At 41.3% G+C, this 10172-nt stretch overlaps 2 protein-coding genes across 2 annotated transcripts; both read left to right on the plus strand.

Moving 5' to 3' along the window:
* Positions 1 to 1466: 1466 nt before the first annotated feature.
* Positions 1467 to 4861, plus strand: LOC120055846 (CD59 molecule (CD59 blood group)). Its single transcript, XM_039003859.1, has 4 exons — positions 1467 to 1532; positions 3083 to 3163; positions 3688 to 3789; positions 3877 to 4861. The coding sequence occupies exons 2-4, from the start codon at positions 3109 to 3111 to the stop codon at positions 4074 to 4076; spliced, it is 357 nt and encodes a 118-aa protein (XP_038859787.1). The 5' UTR covers positions 1467 to 1532; positions 3083 to 3108; the 3' UTR covers positions 4077 to 4861.
* Positions 4862 to 7521: 2660 nt separating this feature from the next.
* Positions 7522 to 8844, plus strand: aplnr2 (apelin receptor 2). The gene has a single exon (XM_038998994.1). The coding sequence runs from the start codon at positions 7522 to 7524 to the stop codon at positions 8842 to 8844; it is 1323 nt and encodes a 440-aa protein (XP_038854922.1).
* The last annotated feature ends 1328 nt before the right edge of the window (positions 8845 to 10172 follow it).

Below are 10172 nucleotides of genomic sequence, written 5' to 3' on the forward strand. Positions count from 1 at the left end.
ACTGGACATGAAAATACCCTGGCTCAGCTGAGCAAATTCAGTTTTTCCAAGGAGATGTTTTAGCTTTGACATTGTTGCCAGGAAGATGTGTGCTGTTATGTATTATTTGAAAATAATTTCCTCTAAATATGGAATTAAGGTGTTTGCCTTCTGTTCTTCTTGTCTATGAATGGCAAGACATATTTTGTGGGTAATAACTGATTATTTGAATCCTGTTTTCCCCTTGTACTTAGCTAAGCTGTGCAATAGTGTCTGGCTATTCTCTATGATAATTTCAAACCTCCTTTGATTTGCATTTAGGTATTTGTTCAGTATCACTGTTTTTTTACTTCATAAAAGTGTGTTTTTGTTTTTCTATGTTTGGGGTAAATAAACACTAAATGCTGAATTTGTAAGCACATTGATTTTTGTTCATGAATTGTTGTGATGGATTTATTTCATCGATATCATTTGTGTTTTTATATTCTATTACCTGCGGCTACTGAGAAATAGATTCATAAGAATCGGTTAGAAATTGGATGCGATCAATGTTTTTAAGACTATCTTTGATAGAGAACAATTGTGCATACAGTACATCATACAATCTCTACAGAAGTAAATGTTGAACCAAGATGCCTATTGAAGGACATTGTACACAATGTTTCTTAATTAATAGGCCGATCTTAGTTCAACTTTCACTTCTGCAGAGATTGTGTCTGGTTGAAAGCACAATTCACAAAGAAATTCATCAAATTGTTTCATTAAAATAACAAGGGTGATACCACACATGGCATACTGAGACAAGCTCACAATTGTCTATTGTTTGTTTTGGAATGTGTCTTGATGTTGCCAGATATTCCTCAAGTGGTCTCTGTTGTGGCCCGACCAATGTTCCTTTGTTCAGCTGTTGTGTTGGCCTACTGGTGTCAACCAATAGCCTCATTTCACCCATTCATGTCATGATAACTAATGTAAAGTAGGGTGCAATAAGTTGGTCTTTCTTATGACTAGCATTCAGTCTGATATGACAACTGTATTACAGTTGTCAGTTTCAGTTCATTTTGTCCTCTATTCCAATGAATATAGCACATTCCAAGGATGCATTGTACAACCCAGCTGTTAAATTTGATATTCATTTTCTGAAACAGACAGGTGTAGACAGTTGTGGGGTAATCAGTTAGTCTACCTGAAGATAGGCGTTTCGGCCCAAATAGTTGGCCATTTTGAAATGCATGTCAACCTCGAGCTTGGTATGGTTCATGTCATATGTAGATGAATAAATAATTATTCAGTCATTAAATTACTAATGCTTCCTCATACAGTATTAGGAAAATGAAATTGTTGTACCCTGAATATAACATCACACCTAGAATAATACTGAATGTATTTAATAGGGTGGTGTGTCACCACCACCAATCTGGATAAAATAAGGTCACCGCCGAACCACGCTCCCCAGTAGTGGTCAGTTTATTTTCTAAAGGGGAGGGGCCATGGTTATTTGGGGTTCCGAAGCGCTTGCTTGTCATTTTGCTCTCGTTGTTCGATGAAGCAGGGTAAGTAAATACCTCTTTCGTTAAAAATGTCCAGCTTCATAATAATTACTTAACAATAACTATAAGTGTATTTGAACCAAAAATATGAACAATGTATGAACTAACGTAGCTATTTGAGAGTTAATGTGATGTGGTTGGCTATCTAGCATGCATAGATTTTAGCTAACATTACACAACTAATGTTAGCTACTGTAGTTAATTTAACTTTAGTACGGCCAGTTGATCAAGTTGTTTGGCCATCACTAGCTACTCTGTTGGTCAGGTTACTGTAAACCATATCAATATCATATGCATATAGAACTATAAAGCTGTCTCATCTCTGCAGTGTTTTAACAAGGCATGGCCCATAGGCAATTCCATTAGGCAATACATTTGTGTTATCCGGAATTCGTAATCGCAATTTAGCTACACATAGAAATTGCCAGCGACCTCACGATACGATATTTTGTATATTCGTAAATTCGATCTGGTGTGCCACACCTACTCCTCGGCGAGAGCTACCAGAATGTGGGCTCTGAATTTACGAACGGACAATATGAGCGCACTCTGGCACTCCAGATTGAATTTACGAACATGTGAGTCGATGTTCCAAATTTATCTCACCATATGTCTGCTGCCGAGGGACAAGAGAGAGCCATCATAACTATTTTTGATCAGTCAGGGAAATTAAAGTGCTGAAAACAAATTAGCTGCCTATTTAAAAAGACGGTGAACAAACTATGAAGGAAACATACTGGGGTTTTGGTGAAGGTACAGAAAACTATCGCAAAATGTATTGTAACGACCCTGGGTTTAATTAGCGCGGAAATGCCTTTGCGGCATAGTCGATAGCGCGCCGGACCTCGGGCTCGAAGGTCGAGGGTTCGAGACCTGCTCCCTGCTGTTTCATTACATTGGTGTCAGAAGTGATCGGACCTTGCATCCACGACAGTGCGTGTGCTTGGCGGGTGAGCGCGTTCCTGTAAGACGTAGAGTCGCAAGCTAGCGCGAGGACGCGCTCTTTGAAAGGAGGGAGTAGTGTAACGACCCTTGGTTTATAAGCGCGGAAATCGACTGCCGCTTGAGGATTATTTTGCGGCAGTCGATAGCACGCCGGTCCTCGGGCTCGAAGGTCGAGGGTTCGAGACCCGCTCCCTGCCTGTTTCATTACAGTATATTGCGAGATTGTCAAAATGATATGATATATCGTCAAACATAATATCCCGATATGTAAGTTAATAGATTTCTACTCTCATCGCTAGTTAAAACCAGTCCCTAATCGAAACAATGACAAAGCAGTCACAACACCCCAGTTTTGGTAACACGATGAGGGATGGGGCCTGGAGAAATGTAACCACTGTAACCACTTTACATTTACATTGTTTACAAACAGATTAAAACAAGTTTATATTTTGGGCTCTGATGGTGTACAACAGTTGAACTAAGCTTATGAGGCATTTATGTTATTCTTCAAGAATTAATTGGTATATATAATTTATAAATCCAAAAATTGATGTAGCAACTAAGGATTGCAGCTTTAAATGATTCTTGTCTCTTTTTTTTCTCTCCAGTGTGACAGTCAGCAAAAATCAAAATCATGAACAATTATTCTGGAATATGCTTAGTGTTCTTTTTTGCAATATTTGGATTGGGTAAGCATTCATTTTTGTTGTCTTCACACTGTCATTGAAGTTGGTTCTTTTGATACTGTTGAGTCTCGCCTAGCTCTCGAACTGAAGGCCGTATAGCCATAGGGTTCGCATTTACAATGCTCTGTCTAACCGTTAATAATCACTGCATGCAATACGGTTTTGGAAACCTCAAGCTGTACTTTCATAGCACCCGAAAATCATTTTACAAATACAAAAGATGCATTTACTGTGCGCTGGTTTAAGATTCCCACAGAAGTTTTTTTGCGTTGCTCAGGAAGTGCAACACAAACACATCTGTGGAAATTTGTGGTAAAACAGTAAGTTTATGTTTTGTATTTGTGAAGTTATTTTTGGATGATAATCAAGTTGAGTGTTAAAGTTTTCCAAAACTGTATCGCAATCAAGGATACATGTTTTTCTAGATGAATCACTCCACTTCCCTTTTGATTAGCTGCTGGGATTTGGTCAAATGTGAAATGCTCAGAGTCATGAGAAGGGCTAAGTGTCTCACCTTGTGTTCTCAGGCTCTGCCATCCTCTGTGTCAAATGCAAGGATTACACAGGGAGCTGCACAAAAACACAGGACTGTAGTTATGATGATGCCTGCCTGACACTGACTGAGAGAGGTGCAGTAAAATGTGTAATCTGAAACAAATTATGAAAATCCTCCATGTCTCTGCGTTACCCTGTAACTCCTATGTTCTTTGGCACAGGGGGACAGACGTATCGGCAGTGCATCAAGTACTCTGACTGCGACTACAATCGACTGGCCCAGATGTTCCCAGCTGTACCAAACTTCTCCTACAAATGTTGCACCGGTGATCTATGCAACGGAGCCGCATCCATTGGTACTGGCAAGCCCTTGCTGGGCCTTCTTGCCTCATTGGCAGTGATGTGGTGGTGTATGCACTAACCTCTCCTCACACTTACGCCTTAGAAGCTCTAATGCTGCCATTCGACTGAACAGAAGCCACTGATGGAACGGCAAGCAGGAAGATATGGGTTAATGGCTCATGCTGAAATTCTGCCGTATTAGTATTTGCCTGATTTACTGCTGCACATTTCTGATATCGAATTTGACTCTTTGCACTAATTGGATTTTTAAAGCTTTCTATGATAACCTATTTGTTGATTACCAATGCTTTGTGCTTCAGCCCAAGTCTGAAAATAAGAAACGTGCTCACAGCTCATAAGTTTGAAAAGGGTGTATCATTCAAACAATCCTCTTTTGAGGCTAGTAAAATAGACTTTTGGCACTTAACAATTTCCATCTAAGGGGGTTTACTATAGGTTGTCTATAGTTTACCGACCAAAGTTACTGTAATGTGCTTAAATGTAAGGGATCATTTGAGAAATGTTTTGAGTTTTTGTGTGTGTCTGTGATTGAGTGGACAAAGTATTGTATAATTGAAAATGCAAATACTGTAGAATTCATGATGTGGAATTTAGAACTGAAGGTTGATCCATTTGGGAGAGACGTTTGTTCACACACAATGCCTTCACTGCTCTTATACTGCCTAGCGGCATACCCTGTTCCATAACATTGCTTTTCCTGTTTAATAGGAACCTATTAAACCAACCTGTCTTTTTTAAAGGGCACAGTAAAGACCTTTTTTTGGATTAAATATTTCACGTGGATGGGGTTGTCTTTTTATTTGAATCTCCGGCCAATAAAAAGAAATACTGCCAAATAAGACATATTTATTTGTCAGAAGGCTGCCTTCATGTTTACTCTGTTTAACCTCATGTTTTGATTCAGAGGAATTTATAGCATCGTTTGACAGTGGACTACAACAATCTTAGTATTGACGAATGGAGTTTGTTTTGTAAAGTTCTCAGCATCTTCGGTTAGAAAAAGGAGCTAGAAGAGCAGTGCAGACTGGCATAATTATTCATTTTCCTAATCTACAGCATAACCCAAGGAGTCCCTGTAGTAGTGAGCTAATGGTGTATCTTATAAGTGAAAATAGCATGTTCTTGAATGTGATTAGAGATATGTTTCAGAAATTTGTTTCAAAATGTATGCTAATATCTCAGCAAAATTGTTGATTATAGACTTTTATGAACAAGGCAGGATCTCAAAATGTGTTGAATACTCCATTCATTTTAGTATGTTAATTAAGAGTTAAACTGAGCAAGCATTGAGAAATGCATCATACAGAACATTTGCAGAATGGTTTCATGTTATCCGGTGAATTTGATCTCCCAAAATGCCTACCTGGATGGCAGTCTGGGAACTCTGACTTTGAAATTAGTGCATGTAATCCATTCAGAATTATTTCCCCATTTCCTTTTACACTCCTACTGATACGTTCTGTTGTGCGGGAGTTTGTCACAAAGTTGGCTTTACTTATCCATACTACAGCCAAATCCAAGGTCCTTAACTATGACAACATCCATGGCTTATCATTTACCTGGTAGAGAGATGCCAGAGGCCATATTCCCCCATACCCTACTGTTTGACCCCATGCCCTTCATAAATGTCATCCTGTTTGGACAGCTGGATGAGCCAAATAGCAGAGAACAAGAAAGGAAGTAAGTGAGAAAGCAGAGCAATAGCAAATAAAGGAGTAAAAAGGACACAGTGGTAGGAACTTGGTTTTGGTGCATTGTTAAGAGGTTACAAGTTAGTATGGCTTGAGTGGGCACTATCAAACAGCTTTTACTTGGTGTCTTGATGCCTGATACTTGATACTTTTCTAAATAGCATGATCAACAGCTATTAATAAAGTAACCAACGATACAGAGCACAGCACAAAATGCATTATGGCCCTTGGCCTGTGTCAAGTAGAATTTGTCAAATGCAATTTTCAAAACTTGGACCTGAGATAAACCATTCTGGGGACAAGATGTGGCCACATGTTGTTCTTTCACACATTTGAGAGGAGAAAGTGGTGTTTCAATATTTACACAGTGTCACAGTGACATCCTATAAACCATTGGCCCATTGGTTATGCTAACGACATGCCACAGTCTTAACTCAAAGGTACTCATCCTCTATTGACGTGGTCTTTTCACTCTCCAGACCACAGACATAGGGCCCAGTGTTGTGTAAGATGCCTCAATGTTTGTGCTATTTACTGTTAAATGAAAAGAATGTGGGATGCTCTGGCAACAGATGTGTGCCATCACAACTAGCAAATAAAATTGTTACCCTTCGGGTCAGATCATGATGCTGACCAAGCCTGTAGAGACACATTATTACAGCAATGAACTGTTAGTCAGTTTCCAGGACATAGGAACAACTGAAGGCTGTACAGTATGACACAATTATGTGTATGTCCATATTGACAGTAGTAACAATAGTAGGATTTATGTGTTAACCTTGTGTTATTAACCTGTTATTAACATTTCTTTATTTTCTGCTGAAGCACTTATTGGATCTATTTCTTTATTAAAATGCTCCAAAAGTTTGCTGGCATAGTAAGTCACTAGTCTAAAACAGGATACACAGCCATCCTGACCTTGGAGATTCCCAGAAATTCAAATGTTAGTACTCCCCTGAGTATCATCAAGACAACAGCACAGACTTATATTGTATGTGCCCCACATTTTCGGCATGTATTTGCCCTGGTGAGCATATATTAACAGACGGTTTAATGTTTGCAACTCTTATTGTCTTTTAGGCTTCAATGTGACTGGCATTGTTCAGACATTGTGCAAAGGAGAGTCTCGGTAGGTATACATTGTGTATATTTTGTTATATTTGTGCACAGTTAGTGTGTACTGTGGGACAGGGATAATGAGGTCTGTTTGCAGGTCTCACAAAGCTTCTCTGGGGTGGTCCGGGAAGAGGAGAGCAGGGGAGTGGGAGGGGCTGAGGGACAGGGAGATCTACTATATCTGGAGCAGGGGGATTCACAGAGCACTAGTGAGACACACCTCCAAGCCTGGACAAAAAGGACCTGAGACAAGAGAAGAGTGGTTTCAGTGGAATATGGGAACAGGCTATCGTCACTAAAGTCCGTTTTCAACAAGTTCAGATCAGAGATCCTGATCTTCAGGTGTTGAGGTAAGCCTTGTAAACATTTACGTACATATTGTTATTTGATGTACATAGCCTTCTTGTCAAACACTAGATTCTTATTTACTTGACCGATGGTGATTCTGTCAACCCCCTAAGTTCTAGGTTCCTGTTATAAGGCATACAATATATATACAGTGGATCATTTTTTTTTAAATCTTTTTTTTCCTTCAGATGCTGTGTACAAGACTCAACACAGAAGTTGTCATAAAAGCAGAGACATTGACCTGGAAACATTGAAAACAAGAGAAATAATATCATTTTCTTAACCCTGCAACAAGAGACAGTGGCTGGTCATAGACTCTCACATTTATCCACTCTGCCCATCCCATTTATGTCGGACTCTGAGCTGCTGCCCTCAGCATCCCCCTCTCCGCCCCCGTTTCACCAGTGCGACTACAGAGAATGGAGACCCACATGGGTAATCATACCCTCAGTCTATCTCCTGGTATTTGTTTTGGGCTCCCTGGGAAATGGGCTTGTCCTCTGGTCATACCTGGATCGACCTGAGGGTAAACCAGCCGGCGTGGGGACCTGCACCCATCGGCGTCTTCAGCAATCTGGAAGGATTTCTACCCCCAAGTTGCCTGACTCCTCTCGTTCCCTTACTGACTCACTCATTGCCAGCCTGGCAGCAGCAGACCTGGCTTTTGTGGTAACCCTGCCCTTATGGGCAGCCCACACAGCGCTAGACTACCACTGGCCCTTTGGCAAGCCTCTTTGCCAAGTCAGCAGCTATTTAGTGGCCCTCAACATGTATGCCAGTGTGTTCTCCCTCACGGTCCTGAGCATGGAGCGTTACTGGGTTATTGCTGGCCGACGGCGGTCCAGTAGGGCCCAGGGGAGTGGAGTCTGCCGAGCTGCTTGGGTAGTGGGGAGCGTTTGGGTGGTGGCAGGTATCCTTGCTCTTCCTGCGCTGCTACTGAGGACTGTAAGGGAGGTGGATGTAGGGGGTCAGTATGAAGAAGACTGGCAGACAGCTGAGGAAGAGGAACACTCGGATCATGATCACATGCCCATGTTCATATCTTCCTGTATGATGGACTACTCTGGTCTGATCTCAGCAGAGCTGGAGGAAGATGACAGGGAGCAGGCAGAGCTACTGTGGACAGCGGCTCTAGGACTTAAATCCACCTTGGTTGGCTTTCTGTTGCCTCTGATCATCTTATTGATATGCTACTGCTCCCTAGGCCGCCTCCTCAGCCGCCATTTTGGACAGGGTCCTCGCCCCGACCGCCAACGCCAACGCCGCCTTTTGCGAATTATCATCACCTTAGTGCTAGCCTTCTTCCTCTGCTGGCTTCCCTTTCATGCCAACAAAACACTTTCCATGCTCGTGGATTTAGAGCTGCTGCCCTACTCCTGCCCATTTGACCGGACTCTGGTTGCAGCTCACCCCTATGCTACCTGTCTAGGGTATGTCAATAGTTGCCTCAACCCCCTTCTATATGCTTGTTGTGATATGGCCTTTCGGAAGCGCTGCCGGGCCTTACTGCAGTGGTTGTGGTGCAGGGGTAGGTGTGGGAGTCCAATGACAGTAGATGATGATGACAATAGGGAACAGGCCAGCCGGAGTTCTGCAATTCCTTCTGGAACACGCAAGGAAACAGGAGATGGAATTGAGGGGAAGGATGACGTGAGACATGGCAGAGACTGAGAGGAGGGTAGGAGTGCTGTGGAGCCTCAGTCGGAAGAGGATACCAATAAACAGAGACGGATATCCTGGGAAATGTGCAACCCTTACTGTACTCACATAACCCCTCAGGAGATACATAAACTCAATAAATTCCACTGGGAATGTGTTTGATTGAAAAACTGTCATTTCTTCCAAGGAGATAGAAAGGAGACCTTCTAGAAAGACACTGGCAATAAAAAAAAAATATTATATTATGTGCTACCAAGCCAAAAGATGGGTTTTCTGTATATATTTTTTGATATACAGTACCAGTCAAAAGTTTGGACAAACGTGTGTCCAAACTTTTGACTGGTACTATAGCTGCATAACAATAAGTATGAAATACACATTACAATTGAATACTAAGAATTGTGAATGTAGTATCCCTTTTTTTCTAAGTGTAGTGCAATAAAATGAATGCTTCTCTGTTAAGGACAGTGATGTTCACACAAGCTTTCTCCAGTCCATGAGAATCATGTGTCCCGCTGAGGTGGAGGCGGCAGAAATTTTGTTGCCAAATGAAATCCTTTAGCCATGGAACTGGTACAGCTCATAGTTTCTCACGGAGACACATGGCACTCTCCCTGACACACACACGAGCCAGAGGGAGCGTTTCAGTTAAGGATGTGAATGATGTGTTCCTTTGTGACTCATAAGATTGCATTAATGCAGAATCTTTAGGGCCAAACTTTCATTGAGGAAGCTTGACTAGATGTGGCATTGGAGGCAACCTGGTTTGAGTATTTCGTAGTATTCTGTATGTAAACCAAGACACTCCATTTACAGTTTTTTCCAACTGCTTACACAGGTTTTCAAAACTCTACACACAATTCCCAAAACTGCACACACAAAATGCAAAATGCCTCACATCTCCTTCAAAATGTAACACTGCATTCAAAATGCCATAAACACATGTCAGAATGAAGCATTTGCATCAAATGGCAAACACTGCTTTCATAATAGTACATTTTTGGATATACCATGTAAACACTGTTGTTCTAAATCTAAAGCTCTTTGGTCTTTCATAGGCTTATATCTACATTTCAATACAATGTTCTACAGTGAAAGTAATCTGCTGAGAGGGGTAACAAGTACACTGTAAACACCAATGCAATGTAGAAACAGAAAATATTTATTAGGCCAAACATTACTGTTGTATACAGTAGCATACAACAAAACCATAAACATATGTAAACCAAAAGTATATTCTTTAGAATACAGTAAAGAACACAATTGTGTGTGTGGGGTCCTGGGGGGGGCAGTCCAGGAATTGGTAGGGGGGGCAGTCACCAGTGCTAAGCTACGCTTCA

Source organism: Salvelinus namaycush, chromosome 1, assembly GCF_016432855.1.
Source record: "Salvelinus namaycush isolate Seneca chromosome 1, SaNama_1.0, whole genome shotgun sequence".
Taxonomy (NCBI): Eukaryota; Metazoa; Chordata; class Actinopteri; order Salmoniformes; family Salmonidae; genus Salvelinus; species Salvelinus namaycush.